The sequence below is a fragment of the Lithobates pipiens genome, unplaced genomic scaffold (genome assembly GCF_037356315.1).
Source record: "Lithobates pipiens isolate NorthernLeopardFrog02 unplaced genomic scaffold, aLitPip1_a1.2 Scaffold_18, whole genome shotgun sequence".
NCBI lineage: Eukaryota > Metazoa > Chordata > Amphibia > Anura > Ranidae > Lithobates > Lithobates pipiens.
Genome location: NW_027507758.1, coordinates 258,265,856 through 258,290,260, shown reverse-complemented (window position 1 = coordinate 258,290,260; position 24,405 = coordinate 258,265,856). Strand labels below are relative to the sequence as shown.

The following is a 24,405-nucleotide window of genomic DNA, read 5'->3' as shown; positions in this document are numbered from 1 at the left end:
GATTGTGGCTCCTTGAGGGTAGGGACCAATGTGAGTGTGCAATGTAAAGGGATAGGGACAATTGTAGAAACTCACTCAGGTTGAACTGGATGGACTGATGTCTTTATTCAACCTTACTAACTATGTAACTATGTGTTCTAACTGTGTGTGGATGGGAGTGACTAGGAGAGGAAACATATCATTTTTCCTACTTAGTAGGAACAAACAATATTTTTCTTTTTCCCTGACAGCACAGGCCTTTGTGTGTGTTTACACATGCTGACATTCTGGCGCTCATGCACGCGATAGCTTGTGGCTGGGGGCGCTAATGCCTGCCGGCCACGCTCATTGGTCCCTCGCCATGCAGCAGCCGAGCTTGCCATCTGGTGGGCAAAAAAGGTAGGACATACCCATATGGAATTTCGCCCAGGGGAGCCATTTTGCCAAAGTATATCTGCGTGAGCCAGTCGGGAACCAGTTAAGAGTTTTAATTTACATGTGACATTCTTACAACAGTTCTAAGTATTCTTAGTTTCTGAATCTCAATTTCTGTTTTCAAGATGACTCATATCACAAAAGGATTTATTAATTCTATCAAACATCATTTGTAATAAATAAATAACACATTTACATTATTGTTTAAATAAAAATTATAAATCTGTGCCTGCTCATCAGTGCAGCCCATCAGTGCTGCCAATCAGTTCCCATCAGTCCCGCCTAGCCGTGCCGCCTATCAGGGCCCAAAAGTGCTGCCTATCAATGTCCATTAGTGCTGTCTATCAGTGCTCATCAGTGTTGCATATCAGTGCTGCCTATCATTGCCCAGATTAGTGCCAGCTCATCAGTGCCCTTCAGTGCTGTCTCATTAGTGCCCTTTAGTGCCACCTCATCAGTACAATCTATCATTGCCCATCCTTGCAGCCTCATCAGTGCACATCAGTGAAGGAGAAAAATTACTTATTTGCAAAGTTTTCTAACAAAAACTAAGAAAAAAAATTATTTTTTTCAAAAATTTTTATTTTTTTTGCAAAACAGAAAACCCCAGTTGATTAAATACCACCAAAATAAAGCTCCCTCTGTCTGATAAAAAATGAATTTGGATACAGTGTTGCATGACCACAAAATTGTCATTCAAAGTGTGGCAGTGCTGAAAGCTGAAAATTGGCCTGGGCAAGAAGGGGGCGAATGTGCTCAGCATTGAAGTGGTTCATCTCCTGACCAAACAATGCAACAGCAAGTGAGTGAAAATCTCTACTAAATGATGAGAATAAAAACTTGACAGAAGTTCTCCATTCTCCACTCCATCCAAAACAAGAAAAAAGTTTTGGCTTAGATATGCTTTATTTGATGGGTGCTGTCATCAGCATGACCTTGTGTGGAGTCAACATCATTCTGCATCCCCCAAAAAGTAACATCTTAAGCTATTTGAGTTGCCTAAAATAACCCAATGCATTTACCCACAAGCAATTCTTTATATCCTCCTAAAATAATGCAAGCATTGTAAAAACAAGTTGAAGTCATTACTATAGCAAATACACATCACATCAATGTGAAAAAAGTTCAGCTCATATAATTATTTATAAATGTCTGCTGATCTGCTCTACATAACGTGTGATATTGAAAGAAAGTGTTGTAAACAGACACAATATTTTTGTGAATGTGAGCTCCAGGACTACTGGCTACTCACCTCTATATGAAAGGTGCCATGACAAAACCTGCCTTGTCTCCCCCTCTTAATTGCTGCCTAATAAATCTGCTTACATACTCTTCATAAATGTACAATATGTATGGGTCTATGTCTCTGAAATAATAAACACTACCATTTTTATTTCATGATAAAAACTGCCATATCTCTCCCTCTTATGTTGCAGCCTAATTACGCTACTGTTATACTTTCCAGCAAATGTATAATATTCATGGCTATTGTCTCTGAAATAATATCTTCTAACTTTTATTATTATGATAAAACTGCCTTGTGTTCCCTTTTATATTTCAGCCTAATCAAGCTGCTTGCATACTTTCCATCCACTGTATTATATGTGTGGTTATTGTCTGTGAAATATTATACCCTCATTTTTATTTTATGTTAAAAAACTTAGGCTACTCTTCAGCAAGTGTACACTAATATGGCTCTTGTTTCTGAAATAATACACTGTTTCTGAATTTTCATGTTAAGGATAGTCCAGTCTCTTATTCCTACAGTGCAACCTAATCAAGATGCTAATGTTCAATATGTGTGGCTATTGTCTCTAAAACAGTGCATCCAAATGTTTAGTTCTGGATAAAAATGACCTTGTCTCTGAAATGCAGGGTTGTGGTTTTGAAGTGTGTTGTGCACTTTTAAGATAATACAGTGTAGTACTGCCAAAAAGCACTCACATATGATATGAAACAGTTTTCATGGCCATTTGGTACATAATTGACAGCTCTACCTTTTTTTTTTTTCGGTTTAAGATTAAACTTTCCTATAGAATTTAGATGTGTTGTGACTGCTATTTTCATCATTCAGTTCAGGCCGATTACTACTGAACATCATAACTGCCTCTCCCATGCATGGAACTGCACCGTTGTATGTTGTTTTTTCGAGTTCTTTTGGTAAATCCTTCACATGACAGTACAGCTCCCTATACCTTTTTTTGCTTAAGAGAGCTCAATAAACTCAACCAAAGCTTTTAAACAATAAATTGCTTTACATCTTCTTGGAGAATTTGTGGGTAGAATTTATGGAGCGGCCAGTGATCACCAGGAGCAAGCACCCTGAGTTAGAGGTTTAGGGGGGATGTGTGCTTGTAGCAGAACACAGTTTTTTTTCACCCCACCACTGCATATTAAAGCACCTCACCACACTTCAAAACAGAGATGTGAATACATCCTCAGACTGTAATTCTAACAAAAAACTGAAAGATTTACTGCAAATGCAATCTCCTAACCGGAGGTAAATTTGAGAAAATATTGTTTTTGCAAAAGGTTATGATTAATTATTGGTGATGAAAGTGTGGTATCAACAGAACAGGACAGAAGCTTACGTTCTGATGCGTAAAGATGAAAGATTGAGCTTCAACAGACATCACATTTTTTTCTGGGTTGAGTAGGCGTAAGCTCTTCTGACCCCGATTTGACCCATGGTAGGTTGGCCCAGTACCTTCAATGTCATCATCATGGTATGCCCAAATTATTCGTATTGTGCTTTCCTGAAATAATATAAAAATAAGATGTAATTCCTTCCATTTAATATTTTATTATGACATTAAACACTAAAATGTAATTCTATTTATTAAATATTGTCATCAGGATATTAAAGACTAAAGTGCAACTTACCGTTATATTTTTATCATACAGGTCACAGGTTTGAAGAGCTCGGCTGAACTTAAGGGTAGTGTGTGTGCCATTTTCTATTGCATAGTTAAGTTTATAATTTTGCTGGGCGTCTCGGTGAAGAACTCTCTTACTATCAGTAAAGTAATCCTACGAAAAAACAAAGATAAATAGCAAAGGGAAGGTTGATCAATAATCCCAAAGGCGTATACCGTACATTTATTTTGGGCCCATTCATTCTCTATATTTTAAGGTACTTTTATATTTCATTGAAAGTAAAGGAAATGCATGAAAACACATAGTAATGTGTGTTTACATTACACATAAACAAATCAAAAAAAAAATATTCAGATCTGACACAAAGAATAGGTATAAACAGCTGCTTAATGTGAAAAGCATCTAAATAGGACATGTTGTTATTTGACCAATATGTTACCGGGACTTTAGAAAGTCTTGTGATTCTTCTTTACAGCCCTGCACCTCTGCCAATACTATAGTTTAATGCTGTATTTAGTAATAAAATTCCAAATGTAATCGGAAAAATAAAACAATTGCCATAACTTTTATGTCATACACTGGTGGTTCTTCCTTGTTAGATTGCTTTCTTTGGACACAGAAGTACCTTATTGTAAATACAGTTATACCTAAAAGCAGCACATTTTTTTTTCTCAGAAAAAGGAAATCCCTGCAGTGCATGACATGGCAGTACCATTCAGTGCATATCAAATAAGCTGTTAGTTCTGTATATCTATTTGAAAACTTTGTGGAATAAGTGGGCAGCAACACTATATAGGGGTTATAAATGAAGGAAGGCATCTTGACAGTGGATTGGAATCAGAAGGGGGGGGGGGCATTTACTATGGGGAATTTATCAGAAGAGGGCATTAAGGTAAGGCCCATAAAGACATGAATGGGCAAGTTTGAGGTGGAGGAGCTTGACTGGCCTGCGCACAACCTAATAGAACACCTTTGGGATGAATTAGAGCGGAGACAGCGAGCCAGGCCTTCTTGTCCACATCAGTGCCTAACTTCACAAATGTGCTTTTGGAAGAATAGTTAAACATACCCATAGACACACTCCTAAACCTTGCGGACAGCCTTCCCAGGAGAGTAGAAGCTGTTATAGCTGCAAAGGGTGGGCCAACTCAATATTGAACTTTACGAACTAAGACCTGGATGGCATTAAAGTTCATGTGCGTGTGAAAGCAGGTGTCCCAATACTTTTGGTAATATAGTGTATATTTTTATTTGTACCGCATAGATAAAAAACAAGGTGTTTGCTTTCAAAACCAACATACAATTACCTGGAAACCTGCAAGGAGAGGGATAAATCATAACAGATTGTTATTTTAGCACTTTTCATTTACCTTAAAATCAAATTGCCATTCCAAGGCACGCTGATAAAATGTAATCTGTAAAAATCTTTTCAGTTACCTGAAAAATACCCCGCTGTAGTTACCCACATGGGCGTCCGCAGAACTTTTTTCAGGGGGGAGCATCATTTTAGGGTCACTAATGCACCGCCCCTTTTCGACAATATCATTATCACATTATCATGGTCAGAGTCTGCAGACATAGTAGTCTCTCTCTAGGATAAGTAATGGATAATGGCAAACAGACCCTCTTACCAGACACAGCGAAACTACAGCAGTGATCCCCCTGGCTGGACGGTCGCTCACTCTTGGTTCCCCAGTGTGTCTCCGGTGAGTAGTTTAGTATGTATGTACCCTGGTAGTGGCTCAGCCTTTCTCTCTCTGGTGGTGCTGGGCAGCGTGGTTCTCTCTGTTGGCGCTGGGCAGTGTGGCTCTCTCTCTGGTGGCGCTGGGCAGTGTGGCTCTCTCCCTGGTGGCGCTGGGCAGCGTGACTCTCTCTCTGGCTTCTGCCCAGCACACTCCTCGTTGTTTGTCCTGTAGCACTCTCTCCCCCTGCTTTTTTCCAGGCTGCAATCTCTCAACCTCTCTCTTGATCAAGCTGTAAACTCCTCCCTGTGGAAAATGGGACCGCCAATCTTTCGGACTACATGTCTCCCGATGCTCTCCTCTCCTAGTCTCCTTTGATTGGCCCTCAGTTATGGCCAGTAGGGAAGGAGCGGGCAGGAAGCTAGGCGGGGAACCTGGTGAGAGCCGCCATCTCTTATCCCTGACAGGAGAAAGGAGGGGCGAGCGGGGGAAACCTCTGACAGCCCGCAGCTTGCCTTTCTCCTGTCACAACGCCGCAGAGTTCTCTGCTGGACTGAGCAGGAAAAAGAGTCAAAGTCACACTACACTGATGGGGGGGCTTGACAGCACCATGATGGTGTCACCCCACTAGCAGGTGGCACCCGGGTGATGGCTGCCCGCACACCAATAGCCACGCCACTGTGTTGAATTTAAGATCCGATCCCTGATTCCGGGGGGGGGGGGCACTTGACCAGCTATCAAGTCCTTCAGACCCACTCTGAGCTCTGGATCTCTCAGAGTGGTGTAGGCTCTATATCTTTTGCCATTTTTCAGGTCAAAACAATTATAAAAGCTATTTTTGCACAATACAAATTTATTTATATTAGGTTAAACATACTAACAAACACATTATTGTGTCTTAGAATTTCAGATTCAATTAACTTGCTCCCTATGGGAAGATTTCCTTCCGTTTATGGAACAGCTGTCTTAGCACTCTCACTCTGAAAATCAAAGCCTTCATGTGAATTTACTTTCATGTTCCTGCATGTTTCCTTTTATCTCTGAGATCTTAGAGAAACTCATGGTGAAACAAATAATGCTACTTGTCATCCCAGTTTAAACTCCTGTTGCTCTTTTTTCCTACACCAGCAGAATTCATTTTGATGTTTTTTTTTTTTTTCCCAGGGGATACAAAGATATAATTTTAAAGATTTTAGATTCTCAGCTCATATGGACAGTGTCTGATAGAGAACACAAAATGAGGCCTTAACTCTTTGCATACTTATCGAAGGAGAATTTTGTTTAATACTTCAATTTTGTATATAACAAATCCATGTAGAGATATAGAAAATGTGTTGATTGATTACATGTATTTCAGGGCTTTGTGCCCAAAATTATACACCATACAAGTACACTTTTTGCAATGCTTCCTTATAGTTCTCTGAGGAATTAGAATATGTTCTATATTTCTTTACTTACTATTTCTTGTGATCTTAAATATAATCAATTTACAACCAATCGTAGTTAATAAACGGCTGCTTACCACCCCTACTCTAGTGGATGGATGTACCCAGGGCTCAAGTCCTGCGGGAACGCATGGGAACGGAGTTCCTGTACTTTTTCCACAACAGGAACTCAGTTCCCATTAGCAGCCATGTTCTGCAAGACTTTAAAGTATGTGAGCTGTGTGGCAGGTGCTACACTAGCAGCCGCCGACACAGCTCGCAATAGTAAGTGCCGCACACCTGACCATTCAGTCATTGCCAGTAGGGGACCCCATGACAGATTCCGCTTCAATCTACCTGTCAATCACAGCTAGCTGACAGGTAGATCATGTCCCTGCTGCTAAGTGATTGTATTTAGTCAGACCTCTCGTGATGCGCTCCTCTCCGCCCCCCCCCCCCCCCCTGATTTTCTGTCTCCTCACCCCCCCCCCCCCCCAGTCTCCTGCATACTTGCTCTGTGTGTCCTGCTGAATCCCCCCTCCTCTATCTTCAGTGCCATATGATGAGAGAACCCACAGGAGGAGCACAGCTATTTTGCTCACAGGACATGCAGGGAGAGAGGTGAGCTGAGGGAGGAACATCAGTTTGGGGTGGTAAGCTGAGCACAAAACCTGGCAAAGTTTAATGCCAGGAGGGAAGTTTATGTGAAAATATGTGAAGGGTTGGAATAACAGCGAGTGTGTGTTGGAGCCCTGCAGAGTTTGCAGCCCCCCAAGCTAACATACATCTCCTAAGCAGGAACACATCACTATCTCCCCAAGCATTCTGTCCAGATAATGTGCAGTTAATTTATGACCTTTCCATTTAACCCTGTGTTATCCAAACTCTGTTCAATGAAAAGTGTAAACTCACCACATAAACACTATATACAAAATAACATTCCCCAATAAAGATCAGAACATGATGTTCACATTTGTATGGAAGCACAACTGAATGAATGCTGATTATTCAGAGAATTACCGTATTTATGTTTATTGAGGATTGTTTTTTGTTTTTTTTGTACTAACAGTTAAGCTTCATACACACAATACGAAAATTGGATGAAAAATACCACGTTTGTGCATATGAGCGTATCATTTTTTTTTTTTGGTGGGGGAAGTGGATCCTGGGTGGGACTTCCCACACTTTTTTCCCCAGGACTTGACCCCTGGATGTACCCATAGATCCTCATATACTGTATGTGCACTGTGCGTCTGCCCAGGCTCACACACAATCCTGTGATCCATTGTGATTGGACACAGCAGTACACAAGTAAAAGACAGTGCCAGTGAGAGCAGAAATAACTCATAGCAATAACAAGTGTAAACAGTATAGTATCCATAGAATCCATTCATTAATTCCTCTAGCTGCAGCGGAGGACCAAAAAAATCAAAGCTGGGGAAATCATTGAGCATTAAAGGATTTCTAAAGGCAATAAAAAAAAAAAAAAAAAAAAACATGTCATACTTACTGGTTGGTTTTGCACAGCGTGGCCCTGATCCTCCTCTTCTGGGGTCCCTCAGTGGTTCTCCTGGCTCCAACTGTCCTTGAGTGCCCCGTTGGAGAAGCGCTCTCCCTAGAGGAACCCATGCCGGTGTGCTCCAGTGTCCTTCTTCTGAGTCTATTGACCCCGCCCCCCAGCTCCCACAGAAGCTAGTGTGCATGCTCCCGGAGCCGGAAAGGCAGGGTTAATTGAATTTGATTGACAGCAGCAGGAGCTAATGGCTGTGCTGCTATAAATCTATCCAATCAGGACACCAGACCCGACTGGAGCTGGTGGTCTCATTCCAGGCACGGGAAAGACAGAGTTCAGGTAAGTAAAATGGGGGCACTGGGGGGCTGCTACACTAAAGGAGGTTTTTCACCTTAATGCATAGAATGGGTTTACAACCCCTTTAATGTTATTGGATATCTTTTGGCTGTGAATCAAAGTGAGGGAATCAAAGTGAGGGAATCTTAAAATGCCTCTGACCACCAATGATTATGGGAATGTGTTTGGCTGGATTTACAGGGACACTTACCACTGATGTTGTGGGATTGTTTAAAGTGCTACTGACCACCAATGATGAGGTTTGGGGATTTTAAGTGTCACTGGTCACCAATAATTGTGCAATTGTTTTTAAGGGTGGTTCAAGTGTTTTTGGGTTATTGTGGACATCTAGCCATCCTCTGGGAAAAAAATTTTCACTAATAACTGAAGACTTGAAGTACTTGGCTTCAGTGGGTGAGTTCAAAGGCTAAGCACACTGTAATTTATTTGTTAACCCCCTCAATACCAACATATTTGTTCATTTCCAGAAATATGGGAAAATATTAGACCATCTTGGGGTGTACTATTCTGGCATTTTTTTATATACTAGAAACTAGGGATGACCCGAATGTACCTGGATTCAGTTCAAAGCAGATTTACAGAACATGATTAAAGTTCAGGTGAAAGTAAGGACAGGGGACTATTTCCCACAACTCTGGCCCAGTGGTTGTGGGGGTCTGTGGGAGGAGTTAACCAGAATTTGGAAGCCCCCTTTAAAAACTCTCACATATGAATGAATAGGGGGTACTTAGTACATCCATCATCAATTACTTGAACTAGCTATGCAGATCAATGTCAATCATGATGAATAAAGCCCACCAAAAGAAAAAATATCCCTCAAGCTGATACATCTGATTCTGCCACCAACTAGTGCTGAATGACATGTCCCAGGCTCGCAGCTAAGTAAATAAAGTTATGGGGTCTCTTAGGTGATGCCATTGTCCAAATTTATTCACTCTCATATCTGGTCAATGTCAGTGTCAGTGTCCATGTGGCCATATTTGGTCAGTGATGTCACACTATTCCCCCCCATGTGTTTACATGGTCTGGGATTCCTGGCCAGTAAATATATGGGTCAAGGTGATATCACTGGTTGCTGAGGTTGCAGCTGGTGCTGGAACCAACTGCTTTCTTAGCAGTCATTGACAGATAGGACACTGTTATAGATAGTAGCATTAGAAATACACCTACTATGAGTGATAGTTGGCTCCTGCCAAATGGGCTAAAAGTCTGATGTTCAGATGAATGCCTGAATAGCCAAAGTTGGTCCAAACTTGTGTTTGGACTGAAACTTCAGCTCATCTCTACTAGAAAGAAAGGAGAACAGTTTTTCTTTCTTCAACATTCTCTATATCATAAACAATAAAAGACCCAGTGGTTACTAAATTACACAACAATAATTCTCTATCTGTCTCAGAAAACTGATATAAAATTTATTTGGGTACAGTGTTGCATGACCAAGTAATTTTCAGTCCCACTAACACAGCACTGAAAACTGAAAAATGGCTGGACAGGAATGGGATGCAACATGCAGGTCCTGAGGTGGTTAGATGGTTAAATAATTATCCTTACAGCAAACGTATTTCCTTTCCAGCTGCTGGATTGTTGGCTATACTTACCTATTTGGAAGTCACTCCATTCTGATCACATGATCAGGTCCCAGCACTGGTTGGGAGGAGGAACAGCCGTCAATGGCTGCCCCATGGCTAGCCTATGGGTGACATTATCACTTGGTTTTGCAGCTGTTGGCGGCGATCTTACCTTTACACTGAAGCTCCACTGGAGAGATCATGTGACCAGACTGGAGCAACTTAAGAATAGGTAAGTATACATATCTCTACCTTTTACAGGGTAGATAGAATAGGTGGGAGTTGATTTAAGCTTAGTTGGGTTTTGACAGGAATTACACTTTTTTTCACATTTCCTACACTTTACCTTCATTTCAAATCAACAATAGAAATGCTTCCAACAATTACAGATAGAAAGTATTAGTAAATAGTTTTAAATAAAGAATAATATACCTACTAACAATTGCTAAATTAGCTACCTGAGTCTGAATTTTTGTAAGATATACAAAAACTTTTTTTTATTATCAGAATTTTGAGTACAATATACCCGTAAACTCTGAATAAGTTGCACACACAGAATGTTGACTGTGAAAAAATGAGATGATGATTCATTTTGAAATGCATCGCTATAGGCAAAACCTTAAGGCCAGCTGGGTGACCCAGGAAGAAACTTCCTTATACCAGCAGTTCGCACACACAACAGTCATTCTATTCCTGATATTAACTGTCAGCCAAATGGCTTTGGAAAGAAAAGGAAAAATGATAGATTGCATTAAATAGAAATATAATACACGTAAAAATAAATATAATACATGTAAACATTGAGCTTATAATAGTACAGCATTTGTACTATTATAAGCTCAATGTTTACATGTATTATATTTCTTTTTACGTGTATTGTATTTCTCTTTTTATTCCACTCAAAACTATCAGTGATAGTGATAGAGTCTCAGTGAGACTCTTTCACCTATTTTTTAGTCCAGATGCAAAACCACTTGATCTAAACTAAACACATTAGCATTAAAATCTAAAAGCTACTTATTTTAAGCTTCATTCTCATGCCCGTTCACCTAGGCATGCAGGAGCACATTCTCACAAGATTTGGGATCCTCTGGTATTTCAGGCCTCTGTATGACTTCACCGGTGCCTAGGTGAACAGGCCATGAACTGGAGTTTAAGGTGAGTAATCTTTACTTTTTAACACATTTTTATTTTGTTTAGGTCTAGTGATGTTGCCTAGGGTAGTAGGAGGCTAATAGATAATAGTTTTTAAACATAGAATCCAGAAGCAGAAAAAAAGAATCACCTTTTTTCATCCAAAACAGCTATAACGGACTGGCATTCCTCAAGCATGCCAGTAAACATAGAGATACCTGCACAGACCACTCGTTCTTTCCTCAAAACATGCAGCATACATGTTTTTAACCACTCTCGATTAATGCACACAGCAGTAATTAGGGCTTTTTACCAGAGAATAGGTGCAAGAACTCAGCCATGTCCTCCCAAAACGACCTCCTCCCCCCAACATGCACACCCACCAAGCGACATCAAATAGTAGGAGTGACCAAATTTCCCTAACAGTGGTAACTTAAAAGGGCAGTAAGAATGCAGAGTGCAGAGTTCAAGAGTACACTACATAAAGAGGGAAGCCTTCAAGGGTGTGCTACGTACAGAGAGCAGAGTTCAAGGCTGAGCCACATACAAAGTGCAGAGTTCAGCCCTCTTCCACAGCTGCTTACCTCTACATTTTCCATCAACATCTTACTTTTGCCCTCTTCAGCTCTGACCGCTGCACAGAATCCTCCATCCACTTACTCTTTTTTCCCACTCCTTAAAAGCTCCACCATCTTCCACATACCTTACTTCTGCTGTCGTACTAAGCTGAAGCACCCAGTCAGCTTTAGTACCTCCCCGCAGACTGTCGGCAGCTTTGCTTCCAAGTTCCCACTCTAGCAGGGAGATCATCCAGTGTGGGCATCAGCATCTGGGCCCAGGGAAAAAAGGGGGTTACAGAAGGTGCAGCCTACCACACGTACTAGGATGTGTACTAAGATACACATCCCGGAGTCACTTGACATGCACAGTCAATTACATAAGGTGGAGGATTTGCAGTATTCACAAGTGAAAGCATGTGCAGCCCCTCACAGCTATCTCCCTCTATTTTCTTCTCTGCCCAGGTTCATCTGCACACACAGGCATACAGTATCTCACAAAAGTGAGTAAACCCCTCACATTTTTGTAAATATTTTATTATATGTTTTCATGTGACAACACTGAAGAAATTGCACTTTGCTACAATGTAAAGTAGTGAGTGTACAGCTTGTATAACAGTGTACATTTGCTGCCCCCTAAAAATACTCAACTCAACACCCAGCTATTAATGTCTAAACTGCTGGTACCCAAAAGTGAGTACACCCCTAAGAGAAAATGTCCAAATTGGGCCCAATTAGCTATTTTTCCTCCTGGTGTCATGTGACCCGTTAATGTTACAAGGTCTCAGGTGTTTTAAATTTGGTGTTATCACTCTCACTTACTCATACTGGTCACTGAAAGTTCAACATGGCACCTCATGGCAAAGAACTATTTGAGGATCTGAAAAAAAGAATTCTTGCTCTGCATAAAGATGTCCTAGGCTATAAGAATATCGCCAAAATCCTGAAACTGAGCTACAGCACGGTGGCCAAGACCATACAGCGGTTTAACATGTCAGGTTCCACTCAGAACAGGCCTCGCCATGCTCGACCAAATAAGTTGAGTGCTCAGCGTCATATGCAGAGGTTGTCTTTGGGAAATAGACATATGAGTGCTGCCAGCATTGCTGCAGAGGTTGAAGAAGTGGGGAGGGGGCAGCCTGTCAGTGCTCACACCATATGCCGCACACTGCATCAAATTGGTCTGCATGGCTGTTGTCCCAGAAGGAAGCCTCTTCTAAAGATGATGCACAAGAATGCCCGCAGTTTTCTGAAGTTAAGCAGACTAAGGACATGGATTACTGGAACCATTTCTGGTGGTCTGATGAGACCAAGATAAACTTATTTGGTTCAGATGGTGTCAAGCATGCAAGCAGCAACCAGGTGAGAAGTACAAAGACAACAATGTCTTGCCTACAGTCCGAAAAGTAAGTAAAGGAGCATCCGGTATCCAATGAAGGTAAATATATTTGTATTTTATTTGAAGTTTCAGCAGTAAAAAGGGGCCAGCACATATCAGGGACTAAGGACTTCCCCTTCATTAGGGATACTAGTGTAAGTGGATATGAAATAATCCTGTTGAAGTGTGCCTTTGGCACATGAATCAAGCTGTTCACACAGTCCATACTGCTGGCTGTATGTCCAGAGGCAGCAATTTGCTGTATAGCCACATTGCTAGTGAAACAGGTTTGCATCTGATCCTTCCAACGTGACATGCAACACTCCATAAATTGATGGGAATAGATAGAGTCTATAAACCGATCCATCTGGAGATTTTAGAACCAGCATCTTGATCAGAATGAGTCTCATAAAGCTGAGAAACCATACGATATGAAGGACCTCCTTTTTTTTCTTTGCAGGGATTCTCTAATGAATGAATGGTGATAGCAGGATCCAGAAGAAGTTGGAGGAATTTGAGTAGTGTCATAATAGTGACACTAAACAGTAGTGTTATCATGATGAGGCATAGCCCTGTCTGCCAATAAGCTTGTGCTGCCTGTCTGCTGAGCTTTTTTAGTGTACATTCCTTCAATAACACTGCAAGGCATGGAAAAGCAGACCTCTGTGTGGGGAAGTGGTAAGGAGGTGGTGCCTGATGTTTTTGCCAAGTACGGTTATGCTAGAGGAGAAAGTGATGGCCCTGCATATGTTTGATAAGCAAATATTTGACAAAACTTATGTTGGTAACAAAAGAACAGTCTAGACTAAACCTTTAGAGCCCCAAACTTATTTTTAAAGGTGAACTTCTTTGTTTAAGTTTGGTGTGCCCATCTACACCTCTTTTTGTAGGCTTCTGACCCTTGTCCAGGTACTGATATAGGCTTTGACTTTTTGCCAGAAGAAAAATTACAGAATGCGATGGATGCCCTGAGGAGGAAGACTGACAATGTGAGATGACTGTAGGTTAATAGGCCTCTTATAATAGATGGAAGTCACAAGACGTGACATAATGTGTAGGGCAGGGATATGCAATTAGCGGACCTCCAACTGTTGCAGAACTACAAGTCCCATGTGGCATAGCAAGACTGACAGCCACAAGCATGACACCCAGAGGCAGAAGCATGATGGGACTTGGTAGTTTTGCAACAGCTGGAGGTCCACTATTTGCATATCCCTGGCGTAGGGCATGGCCCGGGCAGACAGCAGACCGAAAGTCATGCGAGAGGTGAAAAACGCAGTTGTTTTTACAATTCCATTGTGCTTTTTTTTGCTTTGATGTAAGCATATCATCTTTTAAACAAATATATTTACTTTAAACGTTTTACACTATTAGAGACATATTGTCTATTTCACCCCCACATATGGAACCGGAGCCCTAAAAGTCTGGATCCTTGACTGTGGACAGAGGAGATACAGAGGTTCTGGGAGGAAGGACCACTAACCCCATATTGGAATTTGACCAAGGGCTCTTGATATATGGTTATGAGATGAGAGTTCTGTGAGCAATAGGATGTTGGTGGAAATACAAAGAATTTGTGGGAGTATTCTATAAGAGGACTGATCATCGGTTATAACTTGAGCTTTTGATTCCCATCAGCCTATTGGACATTATATTTTTGGATAGCAATCACTTTTGTTTTCTGGATTGTTTGTTTATTTGTATGATACATTATCGGACACATTTATATTGTATGATTTATTCATTGATTATTATCCACAAAGAAATAGGGCAAGACCACTTATAAATTTTACTTTAGGCATCTTACAATGTTTGGGGAAAAAAATGGAAAAGTTACTGTGTGCTGCAGAAGCTGGTTTGCCTGCCCCTACCTACTTTTCTACCTTTTACATCTGAGTTTGAGTGGAGAGGACACAAGCATTCTTTGCTCTATATTCATAAAAAAGTAACAAATAGCACTAATCCAGACGAATCGCCAAAGAAGGCGTACGGTTTTCATCCAACAGTAAGAAGGAATTTCAGAAGTTTGGTAAGTGAGATACATTTCCATTTTGTTTAAAAAAGCATGATTTTTTTTTTATTCATTCTGTCAAGCTGTAGAACTATACTAGTAACTCTAGCTGGTAAAACAAAAAGGTATTCTGGAAAAACAGGCCTTGAGTAATTTTATGCAAACACACATTTTTTTGTACAGACTAGAGAAGAAAGACTGTTAAATGTATTGTACACTTTCAAATGTTTTCATTGTTTTAATGAGGTATTATCGAAGTTATATTCCCAGTGTCATTTGTTTGCCTTACCTCTAATGAGGGGCTCACATGTTGCAGCTGCAGTTTGTAGTGTTATAGCTAATTAATTCTACTATATCCATTCATTAATCAACCTAGCTTGCCCCTATTTGCTAAAGGGATAGGCAACTTGTTCCGGGTCACACAGGGGTTGATTTACTAAAGCTGAAGTGTGCAAATTCTGGTGCAACTGTGCATGGTAGCCAGCTTCTAATTTCAGCTTGTTCAATTTAATATTGACAAAAAAAAAAAAACTGGAAGCTGATTGGTTACAATGCAGAGTTCCACCAGATTTTGTACTCTTTAGTATTAGTAAATCAACACCCTTAGTGTCAAATGCGTAACTCACCATTTCCTCTGTGTTGCATCAAAAATGGTAAGATATCTTTTAATTGCTCTGCCTACTTGTGGCGCTGTCAGATCTAATTACTGTTATGCCGCGTACACACGACTGGACTTTTTGACGGACAAAGTCTGACGGTCTTCCCGGCGAACTTTCGGCAAAGGTCCGATGGTCTTTCTGAAGGAACGGACTTGGCCACACACGACCGGACTAAGTCCTTTCGAAAGTCTGTTCGTTTTGAACGTGATGATGTAAACGGGACTAAACAAGGAAGATCAATAGCCAGTAGCCAATAGCTGCCCTTGCATCGTATTTGGGCCATCGGACTAGCATACAGACGAACGGTTTTCCCAATTTTTCGTCCGTCGGATAGATTTGAAACATGTTTTATTTCTAGGTCCGTCTGACTTTTGGGAAAAAAGTCAGCTGGAGCCCACACACGATACGAATTGTCAGACGGATTCCGGTCCGCTGGACCAAGTCTGCCGGAAAGTCCAATCATGTGTACACGGCATTAAGCTCACCTGAATAGCCCCAGACTGAGAAAAATAGGGACAGTGAGATATGTAGTTTTTTTCACAGGCAAATTCAGTTCTGTCTAGTGCCATACCACATGCCTCATGTTTGAACACAAACAGAAACTTCTGATACAGGATTGTGAAGATTTACTATACTATAGGTTTTGTGCAGAGGGCAACAAATAACATTGGGGCTGGAGTGTGAGAAGAAGTAGCACAGGGAGCCAATCATTTCATTTGCTGACAAGATGCTTATTGATAAGGGGAGAAAGCAGAATGATAGGGGGATGATCTCATCACTGTGATGCTCTTCTATTACTGTCCAGGCACAAAATGGGATTAGTCCATGATGACCTGGATTCAAAGGAAGTACAGTAGGTTGAACGATGCTGACTTTCAAACTAAGGACATTTAGTGGCAGATAAAAGTACTGCAGATATAATTTCTAGATTGAAGTTGAATTTTGCAGCATACGCTGATTTTGTTATTTTATCTTTTAAAGGGTTCTTTTTTTATTATTAATCATCTATTTTAATCAACATTAAAAATGAGGTTGAAGCTTGCAGACAACATGATTCTTTCTTTGGGAAAACTATAGCTAAAGTTCTGCTTTACCTATTTTACCCCTTCCACCCAAAAAAAAGGTATTTTTTTAGCAAAAAAAAAAACAAAAAGCTTGGAAAAGAAATGCTACTTCTAGCATATGTTTTCTTTCAGCTATTAAAGCAACATATTTTGTGAAAGCACACTTCTATTTTTAACTAAATAAGTTCTGTTTTATAGAGATACATTTTCTATTTTCCTACGTTAGTGCAACTTTTAATACACTGAGTTTGATAAACGTGAACTCTTCAGTCTAATACAGCAATGTATTTAAAAAAAAAAAAAAAAGTTCTACTTCTCCTAAATAAATGCAGCTTTTATATCTCAAACACCCTTCATTTATTTATCTCCAGTCTGAATTTCAGCTACCTCCTTATAGGACCTTCACCCTCCTGTGCTAAGAAATGTTTGAGGTTTTGTGATAAATGTCCCTCCTATCATGAAGAATAAATGTACTTACAATGCTATTAAAGTCTGTGTTGTCCTCTGCTCAGCTGCAATATCTATAGTATACTTCTCGTTCCATACCACCATTTTTTTGCCATTGGGAGCCAGCTGTCTTTTATGTCTTTTATGATGATGTAGCATGAGATCTCACCCATGCATGGTCTCTTTTCTCTGTTGTGTAGCTGCAGAAGCAAAATATCGCACAAGTTTGGGGATCTGTTGCCTTCTGAATAATGGGATGTGGGTATCCCAGGAGGCTCCAGAAAAAGGCACAAACATCATTCTCAAATAAGGTGAGAATTGAGGAAGGGTGTATGTGCAAGCAAAACATACCGAAAGTAAATAAAAGCACAAATTATAAAAGTTGGCTTTTTTATTTTGTTTTGTTTTGTTTTGTTCTTTTCTTTTTTAAATGGTGGTGGCGGTAAAATGATGGCTTTTTATATTATGCTATGCAGTGGGAGGGTTCAAATGCAGAATAATGTGTTTTTAGGGTAAAGATCAACTTTAATTATCATTGATGCTTGTAGGCAACATGAAACTTCTACATGAAAACTACAGACGTGCCCGGCTTCTTAGTAGTAATCTGCCATAATAATGAAAAATTAGGACCGCAATCAGGCACGGCAGACAGCTAGGGAAAAGAATCATGCAAGCTAAGTAATGCAGTGTGATATTGTTACACACTAATAATTTGGGACACAGGTTGAATAGGATGGCCAGGGGTGTTTTGGGTTGCATTGACTGATACCTGCAGACCTTCAGAGCTCATCATAACCCACATTATTTCAAATTTAATAATTATGCTATAAGCCTACACATGCATAGCACTATTGTTTTTATGAATAAAACTAAAATATTTGTTTCCAATGGCTGAAATGAGTCAGAGATCACTACTTATTAGCGGAAGCCAGGGATATTGTGGCCTGAGGGGCAAACTAGTTGTTCTTATCACACTATGTCCACTCTACACATAGCAGTTGGCTCTTATGGTTATTGTATTGGACATTGGACATCAGAAGCACAAAGCCTGAGGATAGGATCCTGGAATGCTGAAAAAAGATGAAGCATGAATGCTGAGGAGGGTATCTTGTGACACTGAACATAAAGTAAAGCAAATGATGCTGACAGCAGGTGAAACATTTCTAGAACTAAAGGTTCTTTGTCAAGGAAAGCTTGTATCTTGATTGAGACAAGGTGGGACAAAAGGTAATGAAGCCCCCCTCAATTGAAAGCCTTACAAAAGCAGAACAATGCCGTTTGCTGTATATATGTGTAATCTTCCTTAAATTGAAATCTAAAACCAACCCTGTTTAAAGAGTGTAATTAGGATAAGGTTGAAATTGCAATGAACTGAGACTGATTAGGGTAAGTTTATGTACAAATGTAAGCCCTTTTGTGCTGTAGCATGTGATACCAAAGAAGGATCCTCTGTCATAGTGGGGGAGAGCTGAAATCGTAGTTCTGTACTCTTAAGAGTAAGGAAGCCCCTCCATAAAATAAAACACATAAAAGGGTAACATATGAGTAAAAATGTATCATATCCTGCTTTATGATAATTTAATATGTTTCAATGCTTAATGCAAATTTCTAAAGAGGAACATTGCCCTGGGAAAAAAAATCAGCAACTACAAATACTGTAGCTAATGACTTGTAATAAACATGCACTTAGTAGTTCTGGGATCCAGTGTTGTCTTCATCAAGGTCAGTTCTACCCCACCATCTTGGATGTGGAAAGCAGGCTGTGACTTTCTGGTGTTTCACAGCTGGCTTCCCATTGCCAATGCAATGGTCCCACTCCTGGCACCTGAGACTTGTCCCAGTTGGTTGTGGATGAGAGTGCACCGAACCTCGGATCACCTAGGAGATCTGAGCAGAAGTGGAGAGAGTACTTGTCAGAAAGTATCTGCTCAAAAAAATAAAAACATCGAAAAAAATGAGACACAGTGTGAACAAAGCACAGTAAAGTCTGGTTCACACTGATGTGTCTCTGCGAGAAACGTTTTGCTCAGGCACAGCACCCCATTTTATTGGGCTGTTGTGTCCCCTGAAATGCAAGCAGAGTGTCCCTGCTCCATTTTCATAATCGCACCCAGCACATGAACTGCAATTGCAGTGTGGTGTCCAGTGTGGGAGTGATTTCCAGTGCTTGCGTCATGCCATCAAGATTAATGCCACCCACACACATCTCCTGCATTTTTCTGTGTGAGTGGTTGCACCTGCGGGAACAGGTGTGGACCCACAGTGTGAACCATCTGCACAGATTTGAACCTAGGCTAGGTTTGTCCTGGGAAAAAGATCAGCTGCAAGGAGTAGCTGGTGATCTGTTGGTCTGGTGATTACTTCCTGACCAGTGCTGCACTCTTCATTCCCCATATGAAATTACATACAGTAACAATGTGCTTGATTAATCCTATGGTGCTCTAGGCCACATAGAAATGCCAAATCTCCAGAAACTCCTGGTTTAGCTCAAAGTGTATGATTTCTTGCAGGCCCCGTCCTCTGTCATGTGACCTGATAGAAGAAGAAGAGGAGAGGTGGTGGTATAATCCAGGAAATAGTGTTGGAGGGAGTGACCGAGTAATTAAATTAGGCATGGAAAAGGACCACTGCTTGATAACAGAAGCACAACTGTACACTATGCATGATGACTACTACTCAACAAAAGGATTGTTCCTTAATGCACTTACAGCCTGGACACAGGGTTGACCTAGGGTCAGCTCACATCATGAATCATACGGGAATGCTCAGTGCATTCCTGTGCAATTCACATTCAATCTGGATAAAGTGCACTTTCAGCCCAACGTAGTTCATGCACTACTTTACAAAATGCACAACAACTGGATTGCATAGTACAGGCATACCCCACTTTTAAGTACACAATGGGGATTATTTACTAAAGCTGGAAAGTGCAAAATCAGGCTCACTTCTGCATAGAAACCAATGAGCTTCCAGGTTTTATTACCAAAGCTTAATTGAACAATCTGGGGTTAGCAGCTCATTGGTTTCTTTGCAGAAGTGAGCCTGATGCACTTGCACTTTGCACTTTCCAGCTTTAGTAAATACACCCCATTGTGTACTTAAAAGTGGGGTATGCCTGTACTAATGTGCCATGAGATACGGTGCAAGCAAACACACTGCATTTGTGACCTGCATTTGGGGTGTCATTAGGTTCACACTGTCACCTGCTGCACATTGCTATTACAGTGTGTTTTGAATGCAGTGCAGGAAATGTGCATGGAACATGGGTATCTGGCACTATGTTCTGATGTGAGCTGGCCCTAAATTATACGGCCAACAAATTGCTGCAGCACAGCACAACTTTGGCAATAATCAGGAAATAACAGCCAAAAAATGAAAAGTACCCCAAAAGCCAAAGAATGACTGTCACTTTAGATTATCCATGCCCCCTACCACAGACAAACAATGACAACTACTTTAGCACTGCTACAGCCAAAGGAAGACCATCATACTAATACTGGTAAAACCAGGGAGTGACCACAATATTACCTTCACTAAAGCCAGTGATAGGTTGCACTACTCTAAGGAGATAGAGCCTCTTGTATACCTCACCTGCCCTCTTTTCCTGTTGATGGTTCCAGTCTCTGCATCCATATGAATGGCCCAACCATGCTGTTCCTAGGCATCTATGTATACCATCTGGTGGAAATATAGAATGTAATGCATGTACCTTTCAAGCAGAACTGAAACATTACAGGAGTAATAATTATAATTGTTCTGTACACTGGATCGATTGCTTGAGCAAAAAAAGTGCTTTAATATTCTGCCAGGTGATCATTCGTTTGGTTTTGACCTTGGCCTATCCACTGGCATTGGCTTTTCGGTCTCTGTTGCCTACCCTGATTTGTTTGAATGTTAGGACCCTATCTGAATGTTGTCTGTTCTGCTGTTTTCACATATTTTTGCCTGTTGATTTGGTCATTACCTGGAAGCATGGTGCAAAATCCTTGTGAGGGCTCCTGTTGTTGGGGCTCAATATCAAAGCAGAGCCAAAACGAAATTCTGGTGACACTGAGGGTTAATATGTTCCATTATAACATTAGTCAGTGACTTTTAGCTCTGGGTTTCGGGCTGTAGATTTAGAACAAATTTACCCAGATATTATCATAACTTTAAAGTAGGTCTGTACTGACAAATACTCAATGTAACACAGATGCTGTACAATAAACTCCATGAGGTGGCCGTGCCCACCTTCCCAGCACCACCCACGTCCATGTTTAACTGCTTGCCCCAACTGAAATTGATGAGACCAATCCATGGCATATTAAGATTTGCTGATCTCTGTCAATTCTGGACTGTGGAATGGTGGCATTTCTTTTTATACCAGTATACTTTTAATGATTTCATTATACTATAAGCTGACTGGGCAGCTGGCAAATGTGTAATAATATTTTTATGCAGAAGAATTTCTCAGGCTGTGTTCACACTAGTGCAAATTGGATGTGGATTTCCCTGCATCCAATTCTCATGTGAGAAGATTGTGACTGGCTCTCTATGGAGCTGGTTCACACAGCTCTGGAGCAGCCCCAATGTGAATTACAAAGGAGTCCTGTGAGTCTTCTGGTCCGTTTCAGGTCTGAATTTAGCCAAAAATTCGGGCTGAAATCGGACCTGAAACAGTGAATGGGGATGCAACGGACCCCTGCTATGAGCCACTCCATGCTGCAGTGTGAACCCAGCCTCAATACATTTTTGAACATTGAGAATGGATGGCTCCATTAAGTCTAAAAACTTACAGTGCCTTGCAAAAGTATTCATACCCCTTGAAATTTTCCGCATTTTGTCATGGTACAACCAAAAACGTAAATGTATTTTATTTACATTTTATGTAATAGACCAACACAAAGTGGCACATAATTGTGAAGTGGAAGGAAAATGATAAATTGTTTTCAATTAAAAAAAAAAAAAAATATGTGAAAAGTGTGGCATGCATTTGTATCCAGCCCCCCAAGTCAATACTTTGTAGAACTACCCTTCACTGCAATTATAGCTGCATGTCTTTTTTGGGATGTCTCTACATCTAGAAAATTTTATTTTTTACTCATTCTTCTTTGCAAAATAGCTCAAGCTCTGTCAGATTGGATGGAGAGCATCTGTGAACAGCAATTTTCATGTCTTGCCACAGATTCTCAATTGGATTTAGGTCTGGACTTTGACTGGGCCATTCTAACACATGAATATGCTTTGATCTAAACCATTCCAATGTAGCTCTGATAATATGTTTAGGGTCGTTGTCCTGCTGGAAGGTAAACCTCCACCCCATTCTCAAGTCTTTTGTAGTCTCTAAAATGTTTTCTTCTAATATTGCCCAGTATTTGGCTCTATCCATTTTCCCATTAACTCTGACCACCTTCCCTGTCTGTGCTGAAGAAAATTATTCCCACAATATGATACTGCCACCACCATGTTTCACAGTTAGGATGGTGTGTTCAGGGTGATGTGCAGTGTTAGTTTTCCTCCACACATAGCATTTTGATTTTAGGTCAACAAGTTAATTTTTTTTTGGCATAATACGCCAATCAAATTACATAAGTGATTCACCACGGTTCCGGACCTCTGTTGGCGTGGCAACCAAGACAAGGGCACACTGCAACACATATGGTGGAACTGTGATCTAATTCCACCTTTCTGGAATCAAGTAACTGAAATTACAAAACAAATTACTGATACAAATATTCAATTGGACGCAGTGTGTTGTTTATTACATATTACTAACTGTTCGATGAAAATATATATATAAAAAAAAATCGCTGACGAGATTCTTACTTACAGCCGCAAAAGCGGTAATACCTAGACATTGGAGAAATGCCACTGCCCTTTCAACCAAAGAATGGCTAGAAGAGGTTCGTCTTCTTTATAAAATGGAAGAGATTAGGGCAATAGCACAAGAAAACATAGAAAAGTTTAACCACTTGACCACTGGGCACTTAAACACCCTTAATAACCAGACCAATTTTCAGCTTTTGGTGCTCACATTTTGAATGACAATTACTCAGTCATGCAAAACTGGACCTATATGAAATTTTTGTCCTTTTTTTCACACAAATGGAGCTTTCTTTTGGTGGTATTTAATCACGGCTCGTTTTTTTTTTTTTGTGCTATAAAAGAAAAAATACAGAAAGTTCTGTAAAAAAATGAATTTTTCTTTGTTTCTGTTATAAAATTTATCAGATTAATAATTTTTTCTTCATAAATTTTGCCCAATATTTATACTACTACATATCTTTGGTAAAAATAAGTACAAATTGGTGGATATTATTTGGTCTTTGTGAAAGTAATAGAGTCCACAAGCTATGGTGCCAATATCTGAAAATTGATCACACCTGAAGTACTGATGGCCTATTTCAATTCTTGAGACCCTAACATGCCAGAAAAGTACAAATACCCCCCAAATGACCCCTTTTTGGAAAGGAGACATTCCAAGGTATTTAGTAAGAGGCATAATGAGTTTTTTAAAGTTGTAATTTTTTACCACAATCCTTAGCAAAATCAAGATTTTTTTTACTTTTTTTTTTTTTTTTCACAAAATTGTCATATTATCAGTTTATTTCTCACACACAGCATATGCATACCACAAATTACACCCCAAAACACATTCTGATATTACTCCCGAGTACGGCGATACCACATGTGTGAGACTTTTACACAGTGTGGCCACATACAGAAGCCCAACATGCAGGGAGCGCCATCAGGCGTTCTGGAGCACCCAGGACAATTCTGACATTTCTCTCCTACATGTAAAAATGATCATTTGTTTGCTACAAAATTACATAGAATCCCAAAACTTTATATATGTTTTTTTAGCAAACACCCTGGAGAATACAATGGTGGTCGTTGCAACTTTTTATCTCGCAAGGTATTTGCGCAGCAATTTTTCTAATGCTTTTTTTTGGAAAAAAAACAGTTTTGTGCTAAAAAAAAAAAACACAGTAAAGTTAGCCCAATTTTTGCACAATGTGAAAGATGAAGTTACGCTGAGTAAATAGATGCCTAACATGTCACTCTTCAAAATTGCACACATTCGTGGAATGGCGCCAAACGTCGCTACTTAAAAATCCCCATAGGCGACGATTTAAATTTGTTTTACTGGTTATATGTTTTGAGTTACAGAGGAGGTCTAGGGCTAGAATTATTTCTCTAGCTCTAACATTCGCAGCGATACCTCACATGTGTGGTTTGAACACCGTTTTCATATGTGGGCGGGACTTACGTATGCGTTCGCTTCTGAATGCGAGCACATGGGGACAGGGGCGCTTTAAAAAAATTTTTTTTTTTCATTGT

At 40.2% G+C, this 24,405-nt stretch overlaps 1 protein-coding gene across 1 annotated transcript in view; it reads right to left on the bottom strand.

Moving 5' to 3' along the window:
* The window catches only part of MOXD1 (monooxygenase DBH like 1), a 146,199-nt gene that overhangs the window by 85,728 nt on the left and 36,066 nt on the right, over positions 1 to 24,405 (bottom strand). The window contains exons 2-3 of the mRNA XM_077486857.1: positions 3,298 to 3,444; positions 3,006 to 3,170 (exon numbers count right to left, since the gene is read on the bottom strand). Coding sequence (XP_077342983.1) covers positions 3,006 to 3,170; positions 3,298 to 3,444 — 312 coding nt within the window. The remainder of the gene's footprint in view (positions 1 to 3,005; positions 3,171 to 3,297; positions 3,445 to 24,405) is intronic.